The sequence below is a fragment of the Leguminivora glycinivorella genome, chromosome 19 (genome assembly GCF_023078275.1).
Source record: "Leguminivora glycinivorella isolate SPB_JAAS2020 chromosome 19, LegGlyc_1.1, whole genome shotgun sequence".
Lineage (NCBI taxonomy): Eukaryota > Metazoa > Arthropoda > Insecta > Lepidoptera > Tortricidae > Leguminivora > Leguminivora glycinivorella.
In genome coordinates this window covers 4,851,135-4,869,108 of record NC_062989.1, presented here as the reverse complement: position 1 = coordinate 4,869,108, position 17,974 = coordinate 4,851,135, and the positions used below count along the sequence as shown (strand labels likewise).

General features: G+C 38.5%; 1 protein-coding gene across 1 annotated transcript; it reads left to right on the top strand.

Annotated features, from left to right (window-relative positions):
- Positions 1 to 1,553: 1,553 nt before the first annotated feature.
- LOC125236486 (apoptosis-inducing factor 3-like) lies at positions 1,554 to 17,973 on the top strand. Its single transcript, XM_048143307.1, is given in 5 exon segments — positions 1,554 to 1,628; positions 1,810 to 1,899; positions 2,270 to 2,604; positions 15,439 to 16,444; positions 16,447 to 17,973. Coding segments are annotated over 5 exon segments (1,779 nt in total). The 5' UTR covers positions 1,554 to 1,570; the 3' UTR covers positions 16,737 to 17,973.
- The last annotated feature ends 1 nt before the right edge of the window (position 17,974 follows it).

Here is a 17,974-nt window from a genome sequence, read left to right as displayed (position 1 = left end):
AAAATAAATTACATTTTGAAAACATTTGTTAAATTCTTTTACTATTAAAATTTTTGATATAAATAGATACCATTACAAAGTATTCGAACGCTTCCCTAGATATGCAAAGATGCGTTCATAATATTCATTTATTTTTTAATTAATTTGAATGCACTTATGTTGCCAGCCTTTCTTGCATTTACCCAAATTTGGATGCCTTTGAAAACCTTGAATGCAATTATTGAAAAAGAATCAAATAGTCTACAATTACAGCGTTGAGTGAGCCGTAGAGAGTTGCAAAAAAACGGCTTTTTTTTTCTGGCTTGAAAAAAATCGTGAAAGTAAACAGTTTTTTTCTGGAATGTTTTTTTGTAAGTACGGAATATCAAAATTTGCAAAGCGGTTAATACTATTAAACGAATTTAATTGAATAACTTCATTTCTGGTCTTATAAAACTAATATTTACGAAATCTGTAGTTGGTAGTTATAGCTATTTACTGTTGGCAACACCACCGCTTCTGCTTCTGCACGCTGCACGCTGTATCGGGCTTTCCCAAACAAACGTTTGTATACTGCTATACTGAATGTTATTCGAATTAAAATGTACGTTACTGTTATTGAAACGTTAAATTAAAACTCACGAAAAACCGTTATTGTCGAATTGTTTGTTCATCTGGAACAAAACCATGTTTATTAACATTTGTGAATGATCGCATACAGATGAGATTTTACCTTCAAAGCAATTTATAAAACGAACACTGGTTTCACAGCAATACTTTCTGTGAATTGTACTTCATGTGGCAATTCACTATCAAGTGAATTGCCACATGCGAAACGGTTTACATAGACGGTGGTGCCCCTTTTGATTTCTACTCTATTTGCCAGGCTGTACATATTATACACTCTTTGCTGTACTCTAACCTTAAGGGTTATACATTTTAAATCAATTGTTTAAAGTATCAACAATTGTTAATTGATCTCAAAGCCATATTATATTTCCTCGCTTCATTGTTCGATATAATTATTAAGTTTATATTATTGTAGTTTATTTAATCTACTGGCAACATATTGTACGGTTATTTTAGAGATTTATAAAAAATAAATATTTCAATTGCCTCTAAACCTTCCCCCCCCCCCCCCCCCACACCCTCAGGTCGGTGCAAACCGGTGGTGGCATCCTCATTATTTTTTCGTGCACGGCAACAGACGCACGCGTCCACTGCACTATCTTTTGATACTAAGTTTATCTTGGTCCACTTGGTCGTTGGTAAAAGTTGAAAGTGTTTTCACAATGCCAAAGCGTAAACACACTAACCAAGAAATACAGTGGACTAGTATTTTTATCATCATCTACGGATGATCACACACCTAAGTAATTGTTTAAATTACGTGGTTGACGCTTTGTCAAACCTTCAATTCGTAATGTTTTGCTCGAACGTTAAATGTTCGAAGGTGAAAAACCGAGGGTAGATTAAAATCTTCAGGCTACCTAACCTGTCCCATAATTTATACCCCAAAGTTTGGCTAAAACTATTGAGCTGGCAACAGAAGAAGTGACAGTATTTGACAGCTCCAAAACACTTTTTTAATATGGTCGTATTTTGCAGAAGCGGTTTCTTGAACAAGGTCGTTAGACGTTTTGTTCAAGGTAATTCCTTTCCCTTAATTTATGTTACGAATAGATCTTACACACTACGCATTATATTCTACATACGTTTTGGTTACGATTTACCTAATTGAACGGAGTGCTTACCGCATTGATAAAGGTGTTAGAAAAATAGAGCGAAATTCAAATTGTTCTTATTAGTTTAAACAATATTGATTCACAGGTTCAGTATTAAATACTAATAAAATGGGTACTTCATTTTCGCGAACGTGTAATATAAACACCACATCAAGCAGGGAATCCAATGAACGACGTGAGTATTTTAATTGTTACTTTTGTTTAAATCTAGTAATTAATATTTCATATCTGTAGGTATAAACGGAACAAGGACCTGTGGCGGCCATGACCGAGACTTTAATAAAAATTCAGTGTTAATTTGCAAACCTAAACACATGTTACAGTGTTGCAGTGTTGTATGCATTTATTATTAGGAAAATTTCTACCCACTTACATTTAATATGCATAGTTTTCATGGGTTCTTATTCTTATAGCAGAACATAATTGTAATTAAAATTAAATGTATAATTGAGCATGGGTCTCACATATTTACTTTTTAATTTTTGCATAACTCATGTAGGTACCTACTTATGAACAGAATAGTTGAAGAATGTTTAATTTTTTAGCCGGCACCATTTCCCGCTTAGAATCAACCAGGAACTATGTAGAGTCTGTAGTCTGCAACCAAGATGACTTGAAAGAGAATGAAATGAAAGTCTTCGACATTGGAGATGAAGGAAAAGTGTTGCTCGTCAAACAGAAAGGGGAGTTCAGTGCCTTAGGTACTAAGTGCACTCATTATGGGGCTCCACTGGTGTCCGGGGCCCTCGGCGACGGCAGGATAAGGTGCCAGTGGCATGGAGCGTGCTTCAATATCAAAACGGGAGATATTGAAGAGTTTCCTGGCTTTGATTCACTGCCCTGCTACAAGGTTACAGTTACTGAAAAGGGAGAAGTTAAGGTGAGGTGTTACAGATTTTTATTTATTATTGTAATAGCCAAAGGAGTTATCAAGCAGAAACCAGAAGGTCACAGTTTCCAGTCCTCCTGGTGGAGTAAATTTTTCTTAAGTTTAAAAATTTGCATATCTATGTAATTGAGTTTGAGTGGATTGCCGGGTCCATACAGGGCGAGGAACATCGCGACGGAAATGGCCAAAGTAAGCCAGTAGTAGTAGTAAGTAAAAAAAAAAATGGCTCGCGGTGCTGCGCTCTCTGTGTAGAACTGTGGATGGACCCGGCTTATCTGTCTGGACGACATTGGGTAGCCAAGGCCAAGGCAATCACACAAGGCTTCGTTCAGGGGCGTATTTATCCTAGGGCTATTGGGGCATCAAAGTAGGTTGTTTTCCTAAATTATCTCTGACTAACTAATCTCTGATTCCGTTACCCGCGCCGCCGGTGGCGTGCGTCGCCGTCGACTACGCGGCCTTATGATCTAATTGTTACCCTATCTACTCTTTTGTAGTTTAGTCACAATCTTTCTTTGAACTTACCGCGTTTAAATACTTTGCAATAATCTCCAAAAAACCCAAGACCTAGCCTAATATCAGATTAGATTAGCTTACACAGTCATGTCATGAGTTCATGACAATAATGACTAATCATAGTTCGTAAAATAGCGCGATTATCTAATTTTATAGCTATTTCTAGTTTCAACGTAAAATGCATGTGCGATGTCATACGAACGGGAGAGGATTTCATACAAACTATCACTGCAATATCACAATTTCTCTCTATGAAAATAACTTATAGATATAGGTACGTTTATTACTAGGTTTAGGTATTATATAGCTATACTTTTAGTATTTTTTTGTAAATATTAAAGTGAGCTCTAATCTTTTGAACGGAATAATTGTGATGCCGCCAGACAGACGACGGATCGTGTCTAATTTTAACTTGTTGCATTCGCAACACTCATGTTCACAAAAATATCATACCAACATTAGTCTGCTTCCGTTGTAATCTTTCAAACATTTATAAAAAAAATAAAATCTAAATATATGAAAGAAGAAACGGACTGTCTGATGACTGACATAACAACACACAGCCGAAACCGCTGGTCATAGAGATTCCAAATTTGGCACGTAGGTTCCTTAAAAGGTGTAGAGGAGCTCTAAGAAAGGATTTTCAAAATTCACCTCCTAAGGAGGTGAAATGGGGATCCAAAGTTTCTATGGGAAAATAGATTACTACACGGGCGAAGCGAGAAAAGGCTAGTTGAACTAATACCTCGAGGTTCATAAGATACATTCTAGCCTATTTACTAAACCTTACCTAAATAATACCTTATGCTAATGCTAATGACCTTAATGAACCGAACTGCATGGGAGTACCTATAGATGTAATGTAATAGCACAGAATATATAATAGTACAAGATATATAATAGGTCAGGCTAAGATAGAGGTCAAATGTTGTTGACCTGGCAGGTCAGAGGCGGAAACCGATTTAAATATGATAGCTCATAGAAAGGTTACCTACCTTAAGATGTCCCTGAAACATGAATACATAATAAATGCTAACACCAAAGGCCTATAAATATAGCATTTCTAACTGATGACGTTATGCATATTGATTGTTCAAAAACGATAGGAATGTATGCTGGCCTAACGAATATAACATGAATTCGAACCATATTGAGTATTGACAAGCACATCACATCTACAATTCGGCTATGATTACTGTCATAACATAATGATCACTGGATACATGCTATATCAATTTTTTTACTGCCTGCCTGCTTATTAAATAATCCATACTAATATTATAAATGGGAAAGTGTGTGTGTCTATTTGTTTGTCCGTCTTTCACGGCAAAGCGGAGCGACGAGCGACGAATTGACGTGATTTTTTAAGCGGAGTTAGTTGAAGGGATGGAGAGTGACATAGGCTACTTTTTGTCTCTTTCTAACGCGAGCGAAGCTGCGGGCAAAAGCTAGTAACAAATAAATAAATAATATTGCCATTCAAAAGCTTGACATTATGCGGCTGGTGCCACGCCACTCATTAAAAGATCGAGGGAAATAGGGCAGGTTAGTACGCGAAGGAATTTAATTAAAAACGAGGAGACCGCGCGAGGGCATATCGCGCATTCGTATGATTCTTTCATATAGCAACCCTCCTCTATAGGAATATTGGGAAGGAATATACTATCAGCCAGGTCGTAGCCTCTTTATTGCAGTACATTTACACTGAATGATACTAATACCTACCTACGACATTATGATGTGAATAGATATTACTATAATACCTATTAGTACACTGAGAGAAAGTTGCATTGTGAATTTAACAAGTCCGACTCGTTTTTATCCGTTTGAAACAAAAATATTTTAGTAAACGGAATAAATCACAATATTGATGATACAAGTCGAATTTGTACAAACAACAAGGTCAAACTTGTTAAAAGACATTTGATTGAATCAGCCAAACACATGTTTAAAACAATATGTGACATGTTGTTTTTATACAATTAGTTATACATAACAAAATCAAACTTGTAGTTTGAACTTGAACCAAAGAGCACATATCTTAAGCGCTGTTTTAACCAAAAAAATTGTTGAACGAACATGAAATCTAGTTGTTTTTTCTCTCAGTGTACGTAAGGCTATTAGGGATACATGCATAGTGCATACCTACTATACTCATTACTCACGCCTAAATTCCCATAAAGGGTAGACAAGAGCACATGAAAATGCTCACGTTTCAGTGCTACTTAAGAAAATAAAGTGGCTAAGCCATACGCATACTTATTTGTAATCAACTAATCATAAATGTTTCGTATAGCCACAGAATATATAATAGTACAGTATAGCTTTAGTCTAGGGATAAAGATCAGATTAGACCATTTAATCTTTAAACGATTATTATAATTACTTTTATCAGGGCGATTGATATTGAAATTATGTCTCGACGTCTCGTTAGAATGCTATCCATCAGATCTGATGATAAGTTATCGCCATTTCTACTTTGTACTTACATAATTCTATAACCGTAGGCTCAAAGGCAGAGCCGGATCTATGGGGCATATGGGTCATGTCCCAGGCGTCAAGTCCAGGTGGGCGCCAAATTGAAACTTCGTTAAATCCAAGGGGTTTTTGCCCCCCTCGGAAAAAGTCTCCGGCGCTGTTCAAAGGGCGTAAGGGACTGAAAAATCTGAAAATGCATAATGATCTTGTCCTTCACGCTATTTAAATCTTGATCTATCATTTCATTTATTTATTTAAATCAAGCAACATGGCTCATACAATGGGTGACAAAATAACTAAGTACCTATACAATTTAGAAATTAAAATAAACATCAAATAACGCACATTAACAATAAAGCATTAATTAAATTATGGGAAACATGTCAAAAATTATAAAAAATAAGTACTTAATAATAAAATAAAATAAAAAGAAGTTGAAATTAAATATTAGAAGCTACTGGCATTGTCAAAATTAGGTTACATGTCTCTCATAAATTAATTATATAAGCACAATTATTCCAATAAAAAATAGAATTATAAAGAATTATAATTATATATATTATTTACACAATTAGGGATAAATTTTAACAACATTCTCGTGGACAATGTATTTTACTTAATCCGTATCGTATCCCTTTCGGGCTTTGAGCACACAGACCCTACAGTAATCAATATACACACAATAAAAAAATAAAGCGCAAGCTTGTAAAGCTCTTTGAGCCACTGGATAGCTCTACGTAAGTATCCTAAAATCTTGTGATGCAGTTGTTGTGTCTAATAAAATGACTAACATCCTATGTTATTAGTCGACAATGATGTCATGTACGTAAACTGCCGTTTTTTGTCCATTCTTTTATTATGAACGGTGATATAGCAGGTCGGTTATATTTAAGTGATAAACACATGTTAAAATCCTAAGATTAACTAACCTGACATACACAGACGCCTTGCGGGGCGAGCAATATTCTTGTGTAGTATTACGCCGTGTCTTGCGTGGGCGACGGTCGCGCGACCGTCGCCATCGCATCGTCTACTTCCATATCGATAAGGTTTGATTTCGTAGGCGTCGCATCGCCGTCGCGCGATCATCGCGCGACCGTCGCCCACGCAAGCCACGGCGTTAGGCCATATCACGCGACCGTACTGATCCGGCTGGCGACGACAACCCTCTTATTCATAATAAAAATAATTAAATTGTATTCAATCTTTTTTTCACAAATATGTACAAGTCAATATGCACAAAGATATTGGCTAATTCAGGTTTGTAAGGCGTTTATGGATAACTTCAATAGCAAATGTTTTGTGAGTCGCAACTAGTTTAGGCAGGTTGATATGAGGAAAATGATGAATTTTCCTTATTTAAAGACAATATAAAGTTGATAAAGTTCTAATTTAAATTCTTATACATGTACACTATTCGTATAGAGTATCTAGAACTAGGTACCTACCAACTTACCAATTTAACCATCTAATACTAAACTTTCAGCACTAGGAAAAGGATTCTCTTATTTTACACTAAGCTTACATAATAATCATACCTAAAATGACAATGATGACGAGTAATGAAAACAATCCTACGTTCTTTCAGGGGCACAAAGTTTCTCCATACAATTTTTTTCACAGCACACAGGGTGTTATTTTTATAGCCGGCATTATTCTCTCTATGTAGGTGTAGCGTTTACATAAAAAAGGTCATACATTTAGAGGTATAATATTGGTAGGAATTATAGGCTCTAAAATTATATAATATTTAATAGTTTTTTTTTAATTAAAAATTTATTTAGTTTAATTATATTAAAATTATTTATACATGTTAAAAAAAGCCTTAACTAAAAATAATTACACACAGTAATTAGTCAGTACCGCTCCGCACCGCCTCCGGTGCAAAAGTGCCCATAACGCTTGCGGCATTACCCCGTTGGATTGCTATGGCCAGCCTTTGCACCGCAGAAACGATTCGGAGCGCGGGTCTTCTCCCTTTAACCTAAGTCGACGGCCCACGTCACGCACAAAATGCTTCGCGTCCGCGCCCCAGCAGCCCGCCGTCTCCACCGCGAAAGGAACAAAAAAGTACCCCGGGCCCAAGGGCGCATACTTCTGCCGCTTTGACGCCGCCTGGAATTCCGCCGCAGCCCCAGCGCTGCAGGTTGTGCGCCCAATGTGAGAAGCGGCGAAAGTGTTGACACGTAGCGTAGCGTCCCACACCAAACACCGCCCCCTCTCCCACGGGATCAAAGTCAGGCCATCGGGGAGCTTGCCATCCGTGCGGCTAAGACCCGGCGGCTCGAGGACGGACGGCACACCAACCGACTTTAGTGCCCTCTGGACGATGTCGTTGAGGGCATGGTGACGCGGATGCCTGCCCGTACAACGACGGCAACTCAAAGCATGATGTCCGTTAGCCTCCACCATGGAACCGCAAATGCATAAATGTGGTTGACATACATCGCAGCCCAAGCGGAGAGCAACGGACACCCGCAAAGAGTCACCGTCGAGCAAGGTACCTAATTGAGGCGAAGGTAGCGCGTGTAACCATGCTCCTGACTCTGGCTCTGATACAGCCAAAAGCCTAGCCCGGTCAACACCCACAGAACGATCAAGACCGCCAAGCACAGCTCTGCAGCCCACATCATCCCAGGCCCGCTGCACTTTTGGATTGTCTGGCACGGTGTCACCAGGATTTAGGGCCAGCCATTCCCTTAACGCGTCAGCCGCATACGACACGGTTGCCTCACTACCATCCAGTGATAAAATGCTAGCAATAAGGCCCCCCACCCCATGGGCTGACGCCAGGAACGCCGGCAGACTTATATCCTGCAGACACCGAACCCCAATACCCCCGTGGCGGACCGGCAAAGCGGCTTGAGTCCACTGCTGGCTCTCAATAGTATTCTATTAAAGGATGACTTTGCAACTATGTCAAGTACCTAACTATCGATTTGTGAATGATTTTGGCTACATGTGTGACTGTGGCATCCGGTAGACATGCTATTTAAGGTTTCAAGGACATAATCCTATTATGTATTAAAATAGACAAGTAGGTGTCAATTTTCATTGAGTCATTTGAATCAATTTTGCTGTTCCTCTGATCATTGAGTGGGCGCTACACTCAATATTTGCAATATTCACTCGCTACTTCCTATTAATGTTACGAGTAATCATGCGCGGATCCTGTAGGTCCCCCCCCCCGGCACGAAGCTGGATCCGCGCTTGCGAGTAATATTAAGCAGTATGTGTTACTGTTATGTAACATGTTCATTCATTACATTTGCCCCGAATCAAGTTCACCTGTCAAATCTACCATGAAAGGTGGCCAGGGTCAGTCACTTTGACCGAATTCACAGTCGACTATTACACGGGTGACTCAATAATATGAAGGTCGCTCGTCTCAACTGTAATAGTATTAGTAATAACTCATAAATTGCGGTAGAATCGCGAGAACGTGATTATATGAATGAGATTGTTTACTTTGTTCCGGGCAAATGGTTCTCTGAGTCAGAATTATGCATGGAAATGATTAAAGACGGCCATCATTTGTTTTGTACAGTCGCGATCAGATATATTATTTTATTGTAAAAGCCCAAAGTACGGTAAAACCTAAGTTATACTGGTAAACCCTTGGTTTTACTGAAGCCGATTGGTAAAAGCCGAAGTGAGAAATACTTGTTGTTCTCGAGGTATTAGGTACTCAACGATAGTGCAGGAGTTATATAGATACTTGTTTGCACCTTTATCTGCTACGATATATATCTCACTAGCTTTTACCCGCGGCTTCGCCCGCGTAATAAAAGTATTCTTATTGAAACGTTTACAAAAAATAAGACTTTCATTTGGATCCGTAGGTTTCTTTGTAGGTACATCTGTCCGCGGTTATTTCGATTAAGGTAAAGCGGGGCAATTCTCGACTGGGGGGCCATTGTAACTGATCTATTTGCTGTACGCGGTCAGCCAAGAACCTTACACTGCTTTTTGGCTGACTGTACCTTACACATATTACTATTGTTTTAAAAGAAATTCTTGCAATGATTGTAGAATTGTTACACAGCGACCACAGCGTAGGTAGTAGGTACGAATATGTATGTATTTTACCTATATAAATATTTATACTGGGGAAACTTCATACAACCCACATAGCCAGTATCTCGACGCTATGGTCGGTAGGGTAAAAAGTACTTCCTTGCATTATCGCTTACAATTTTTTCCATTTTGCTTATACTTATTGCAAACGTAAACATATGAAAGGCAAGCAAACAACGATTTTCTTACAGCACATTGAATGTAATAGTTATTACGGATGCAGGATACTCGCCGATGCCTACTTACTAATCCCTTCCCACTGAGCCACCTGCATTTTACACTGCCTAGATATCGATTGCCGACCGATTATTCCGACCCCAATCCCTATTCTTATCCCCGTCCCTATCTCTATCCTTGTCCCCGACCCCGTCCCGTCCCTGTCGCCGTCCCTCCCCTATCCCTATCCCTATCCCTATCCCTATCCCTATCCCTATCCCTATCCCTATCCCTATCCCTATCCCTATCCCTACGCCTACGCCTACGCCTACGCCTACGCCTACGCCTACGCCTACCCCTACCCCTACCCCTACCCCTACCCCTACCCCTATCCCTACCCCTATCCCTATCACTATCCCTATCCCTATCCCTATCCCTATCCCTTCCCTATCCCTATCCCTAACCCTATCCCGTTCCTGTCCCTGACCCTGTCCCTGTCCCTGTCCCTGTCCCTGTCCCTGTCTCTGTCCCTGTCCTTGCCCCTGTCAAATTATCATGCTAGGAGGTGAACTTTGAAAAATCCTTTCTTAGTGCTCCTCTAAGGAACTTCCGTGTCAATTTGAAATCTCTTGAACCAGAAGTAAAGATAAAAACTAAACCTATACTTATGGCTATTTTGGATATTTTAACCCCGTTGCTCAACAACAGGGGAGAAAATTTCTTTTCCACCTCATTAGATTTTAAAATCGTTGTATTTATCGTGATCAGCGACCCGATAAACCATATAAACGATACCCATATTGTGTTTTTGACTTTACCCCCTTTGCACCCCCTTTAGGGGTCAAATTTTCAAAAATTCTGAAACATGTATTTAGTCATATGTCTTTAGGAATCCTCCTGTGAAGTTTCGAAAAAAATAGTCAAACTAATCTTGTGTCCCCATACAAACTTTGAACCCCCGTTTCACCCTTTTAAGAGGAGAATTTTGAAAAATCCTTTCTTAGTGCTCCTCTACGCCATATAAGGAACCTATGTGCCAAATTTGAAATCTCTAGGACCAGCGGTTTCGGCTGTGTGTTGATATGTCAGTTAGTCAGTCAGTCAGTTTCTTCTTTTATATATTTTTTGATATTTAAACCCCATTGCACTATAACAGGGGAGAAGGTATTTCACTTCCGCCTCGTTAGATTTTAAAAGCGTTGTATTTATCGTGATCAGCGACCCGATTAATCATAAAAACGATACCTATATTGTTTTTTTGAATTTATCACCCCCTTTTCACCCTTTTAGGGGTTAAATTTTCAAAAAACCTGAAACACATCTTTAGTCATATATTTTTAGGATCCCTCCTGTGAAGTTTAGAATAAAACAGTGAAACTAACATTGTTTCCCCATACAAACTTTGAACCCCCATTTGACCCCCTTAGGAGGCGAATTTTGAAAAATCCTTTCTTAGTGCTCCTCTACACTATATAAAAAACCTACGTGCCAAATTTGACATCTCTTATCTAGGACCAGCGGTTTCAGCTGTGCGTTGATACGTCAGTCAGTCAGTCAATATCTTCTTTTATATATTTTTTTGATATTTAAACCCCATAGCACCACAACATTACAGGGGAGAAGGTATTTCACTTCCGCCTCGTTAGATTTTAAAAACGTTGTATTTATCGTGATCAGCGACCCGATAAACCATAAAAACGATACCCATATTGATTTTTTGACTTTATCACCCCCTTTTCACCCTTTTAGGGGTTAAATTTTCAAAAAACCTGAAACACGTATTCAGTCATATGTCTTAAGGAATCTTCCTGTGAAGTTTCAAATAAAATAGTCAAACTAATCTTGTTTCCCCATACAAACTTTGAACCCCCATTTGACCCCCTTAGGAGGTGAATTTTGGAAAATCCTTTCTTAGTGCTCCTCTAAACTATATAAGGAACCTACGTGCCAAATTTGAAATCTCTAGGACCAGCGGTTTCGGCTGTGCGTTGATATGTCAGTCAGTCAGTCAGTCAGCTTCTTCTTTTATATATTTAGGATATGTCAGTTAGTCAGTCAGTCAGTTTCTTCTTTTATATATTTTTTGATATTTAAACCCCATTGCACTATAACAGGGGAGAAGGTATTTCACTTCCGCCTCGTTAGATTTTAAAAGCGTTGTATTTATCGTGATCAGCGACCCGATTAATCATAAAAACGATACCTATATTGTTTTTTTGAATTTATCACCCCCTTTTCACCCTTTTAGGGGTTAAATTTTCAAAAAACCTGAAACACATCTTTAGTCATATATTTTTAGGATCCCTCCTGTGAAGTTTAGAATAAAACAGTGAAACTAACATTGTTTCCCCATACAAACTTTGAACCCCCATTTGACCCCCTTAGGAGGCGAATTTTGAAAAATCCTTTCTTAGTGCTCCTCTACACTATATAAAAACCTACGTGCCAAATTTGACATCTCTTATCTAGGACCAGCGGTTTCAGCTGTGCGTTGATACGTCAGTCAGTCAGTCAATATCTTCTTTTATATATTTTTTTGATATTTAAACCCCATAGCACCACAACATTACAGGGGAGAAGGTATTTCACTTCCGCCTCGTTAGATTTTAAAAACGTTGTATTTATCGTGATCAGCGACCCGATAAACCATAAAAACGATACCCATATTGATTTTTTGACTTTATCACCCCCTTTTCACCCTTTTAGGGGTTAAATTTTCAAAAAACCTGAAACACGTATTCAGTCATATGTCTTAAGGAATCTTCCTGTGAAGTTTCAAATAAAATAGTCAAACTAATCTTGTTTCCCCATACAAACTTTGAACCCCCATTTGACCCCCTTAGGAGGTGAATTTTGGAAAATCCTTTCTTAGTGCTCCTCTAAACTATATAAGGAACCTACGTGCCAAATTTGAAATCTCTAGGACCAGCGGTTTCGGCTGTGCGTTGATATGTCAGTCAGTCAGTCAGTGAGCTTCTTCTTTTATATATTTAGATGTTGACTGGTGACTGTACGTGCATATTTACGATGCGATATGCGACGGGCAGAAACGATCATCTGAAATCTAATTTTCATGGTCACAAAGAGCACGTCATACCTGAAGCTGAGCGGAAATGACATTACTCATTAAGATCTTAGGAATCTGGTTTTGATCGTGGCAATTGGCAATTCAAGTTTATTATTATGGAATAACTTACAATTGTAAAATAGTTCTATTGTTCTTACAAATATCAATATTTGTTTTACAAGGGGGCAAAGTTGTTGTTTAACCGCACGTGCCAATATTGATACCCGCGAGCAAGCGAAAAATTCCAATATTGAACCGCGAGCGTAGCCAGTGGTTCAAGAAGTGGAATCTTGAGCGTTGCGAGGGTTACAAGGCACGAAGGTTAAACAAACTTTGCCACCGAGTGAAACACAAAATTTTTCACCACATCAACACGAACAAAATACTGACTATAAAACATGAATCTAAATGAAATTCATTAATTTATTCAATATTTATTATTGAAAATTATCGATCATTTATAGGTCGTAAAATCTACCTGCCCGTATACCTATTACACATCAAGTTAAAATTTGTATGAAATTACTTTGCACTCCTATGGATAAAATGCAATTTTGCTATCCGTTTTAGAATACCAAAGAATGCCAAAATTATATTCCTAAGCCACTTCACTAAAGAACCTTGTCTGTGTACCCGCCGTAATACATCACTCAATGAAAGGTCATAAAAGGAAGATAAAGAAATTGATTTATAATATAGTGGTTTTATTATGAAATTTATGAATCAAATAGGTTGCCTGTAAAATATAAAGACATGAATTCTGCGTCGTTGGTACAATGAACCTTGGTGTTATCGATTTTAGGTGTTATAACGCATGAATAGGTACGCATTTTTAGCCTGCCTTATTTAGTACTTTATATATCAGGGCCCCCTTCACCTTGCTTTGATTAAAAAAGATAAAAGATGATTCGCTTTTGAGCCATGGCCCATGGTGAATCTGAACTACTAACTCATAGTTCAGATTCATGATAGGTAGTTGGGCAGGTATATATACAGTTCGGTGCAAGTGTCCCAATAGTGCATAGGGCACCTCAGTAGAATATGTAGATGACGATCAAATGTATATGCACATGATTAACTTACACACTGTATGTATACCTAAATGCAGGACAGGAAATAGGTAAGGTAGGTCGAACCTTATAATGACTAAGCTTCACCTGACATAAGAGTCGTAAGACTCATTTCCGAAACTGATTTAACACACGATGATAATAACCATGCATAAGGAAATTGATTCTTAATATGGAAGTCAAGTTCATTCATTTCTACGTCCAAGTTTTATAAATGTCAAGATTGTCACAAGTCTCTAGAACAACTTATGTAGACTCGGTGCAAATTATTTTCCTACAAATAACCTACTAATTTCGTGTTTTAATCAACGTCATTGAATGCAATGTCAAGGCAACCTAACTACAGGTGTAAATGGTGTAATAGTGCTGTCGACCTCAGTCGCTTTACATTTTTAGTACGTTATCGCAGTAACCTACCTAAACGAGTAAAATATTTATATAAAACGGTTCAAACTACTTTTTAACCGACTTCAAAAAAGGAGGAGGTTCTCAATTCGACTGAATGTTTTTTTTTTTTTGTATGTATGTTATTCGATATCTCCGAGAATCGTGGACCGATTTTCAAAATTTTTTTTTTGATCGAACCGGTATAACCCCGAGATGGTCCCATTGGCACCAAGTCAGGGTCTGATGATGGGATCCTGGAGAAATCGAGGGAACTCTTCAAATGTTATAGGCACATGTAATGTTTTTAGTCTATTTTTCAAAGGTACACCAGTATTTACGTCTGATGGTAATAATTTTATATGGCTGAGCTGATGATGGAAGGTCAACTCCTCAATGGTTAGGAGTTTAAGGATAATTCTTTCACTGCTGTACATGTATTCGGACTGATACATATAATATCACTAGGAACCACTAAAAATCAACAAATAAATAAACTTTTTAACAAAAAATAAAACCGCCTTCAAAAATAAGCGCGTTACAAAACACGGAGAAACTAAAAAGCCAAAAATAATAAACCTTTCAATTCAGATTTCTTATCGTATTGCAATAAGCTAAACATCCAAATTATAAACAAATCAATTATTTTTGGAGTCGGTACCAGCCTGTGTATGGTTGGGTGGGGCAAACAGGCAATAGCAAGGCGACGAACAGGTCTGGTACCGACTACAAAAATAATTGATTTGTTTATAATTTGGATGTTTAGCTTATTGCAATACGATAAGAAATCTGAATTGAAAGGTTTATTATTTTTGGCTTTTTAGTTTCTCCGTGTTTTGTAACGCGCTTATTTTTGAAGGCGGTTTTATACACATATGATAAAGGACATCCTAGCCCGCAATATAGTTGCGTGTGATTCGCAACAGAGTGCGAGTGATTGGCCACTTGTTTAAAGCCCTGATGGCTGAAAAGCCGTCACTATAGAAGGCAAAATTTATTTTGCATATTATCTCCCTATTTCTGGTTACAAGTTTTCTTTCGACCTTGTTACTAATAAAGACCGCTCACCTATTTCAGGTACGCGCCAAGATCAGCGACCTGAAGAACAACAAGCGCATCAAGGAGCTCGGCAGCCCGTGCAGCGCCGACGGCTCCTCCGTCGTCATCGTCGGCGGCGGGCCCTCCGGCGCCACCTGCGCCGAGACCCTCCGCACCGAGGGCTACCGCGGCCGCATCACCATCGTCGCCAGGGAACACTTCCTCCCGTACGACAGGATCAAAGTCTCCAAGATCGGGACGGTCACAGACATAGAAAAACTCCAAGCCAGAACCCAGGAATACTACGAAGGCTCCAACATTAATGTCATCAAAGGCACTGAGGCTGTTAAGGTAGAACCCGACGCGAAACTTGTACATCTTAGTAATGGCTCCAAACTTTCTTACAACTCTTTGTATCTCGCTACCGGATCTAAACCGCGAGTACCCGATGTCCCCGGCATTAATCTTAAGAATATATTCACAGTTAGAGATTTCCAAGATTCAATTGATATTCTGAATACTTTAGGTGACGCTGGAGATAAGAATGTAGTAGTCTTAGGCTTGAGTTTCATCGGTCTCGAAATAGCTTCCTCTTGCGCTAAGAAAGCAAAGTCCATGAATGTCGTTGGAAAGGATGACGCTCCTTTAGGGCTCGTGTTCGGCAAAGAGATAGGCCAGAGCCTCCAAAAGCTGTTTGAAGAGAACGGCGTGACGTTCCATTTCCAAACCACAATCGTGAAATGCAACGGTGAAAACGGCGTTATCAAATCGGTGGATCTCGCCAACGGGATCACATTACAAGCTGATATGCTCATTCTGGGCGTGGGAACTACATACTACACAGACTTTTTAAAAGATACCGGTATCGCTCTGCAACCCAACGGTGCGGTTAACGTCAACGATAAGTTGGAAACTAATATCAAACATATTTACGCCGGTGGTGATATCGCTTATGCCCCCGTGTATAGTTACGAGAACAAACAAATGAGCATAGGGCATATTGGCTTGGCTCAGTACCACGGGCGCGTGGCCGCTTTAAACATTCTAAAGAGGAAGCTCCTTTAAGAACAGTTCCTTACTTCTGGACTATGGTATTCGGGAAATCTATTCGCTACGCTGGCTGCGGGCGCCCGGCTAGCACGATGATAGACGGCGATATCGCTGGCCTCAAATTCGTGATTTTCTTCTTTGATGAGAAGGACAAAGTGATCGCCGTGGCGTCTTGTATGAGAGACCCGGTAGTCTCCCAGTTCGCTGAGTTCCTACATCAAGGCAAATCTCTGTATAAGAAGGACCTTAAAGATGACGCTTTTGCGTGGACCAAAAATATTCATTGAATTTTATAGAATGTGGCTGATCGAATACATATGTGAAACTTACTTATTCATAATTATTTAAGAGATTTTTTTATATCAATTCACAAAGTCAAGTAAATGACAACTGGAAATTAAGTACGTATTCGTTTTACATGATATACTGAATGTTTGAATCGTTTTTTTAATGTTTTCAAGCACAACAGTGATAAAAAGTACAGAGTAAAATTTGTGATTATTGATTAAACCTGACCTGATTGTAAACCCACTCATGATAAATACATTACTCATGTACAAAGTCATGCATGTAAAGAAAATACAAATGTGAAAATATAAAAACAGAATCTTGACATTGTGACGCAATGTAACACAAGTAAACTTCTATAAATGTGTTTCACATTGAGTTACGTATTTCGTCTATTTACAAGCTCTTGAGAAGGTAAAATGTGGCATATCCATAGCAAAATGTAGACACATACAATTTAATGTCTGGTGATGTCCAAAAATTGTACTAAAATTTGTACATCGTCTTAAACTTTTCCACATACTTAAAGCACTAAATTAATTTTACACTAAGTTTTTTTGTCCGTTTTTTTTTGCAGACAGGGAGATGTTATATTGAATCTAATATTTATGGCCAGCGACCATTAATAATATTTTAAGAACTTTTATCACATTAGTGTTAAGATTTATGTAAGAATTAGCTCTCCTCTCTTAAAGAAAAGAGGACAAATGCATTTTAACAGTTATTATTTATTTGGAAATTCCATTGCACAGTGACTGTTGTACAAAATATAAACTTAAAACCAGAAGGTATTCTTTGTTTACAAGCTAACCTTTGAGACAACAGAGATCAAAATAGTAATAGTATTATCTGGCCCGGATCTAATGGGAAGCGAGATGGGGCCCCAGATGTCAAGTCCATGAGATTGCCAAAGTCATTCTTTAGTCTTCGCCCCCCCTCGGAAATAGTGTAGGTGTGGTGCTAAGTATTATGTTGTATTCTTCAGTTATCCTTTGTCTCTCATTTGGTTGCAAATAGTACACAAATGTTACTATGCTACTTTTGCCTGCTAACAGCTAGATTGTAAGGCATGAGTGTTTAGCTGATTAGGATAAAAGAGGGTGATGTTTTATCAAAGAATTGTTACTCAGCAAAGTGAGCATGTCTGCTAAATGTGATATTATAAGTTGATAATAATATTCTTAAGATATTTACAGTTGATGTCCATGAATAAAGATATTATTTATGTACAGCAAAT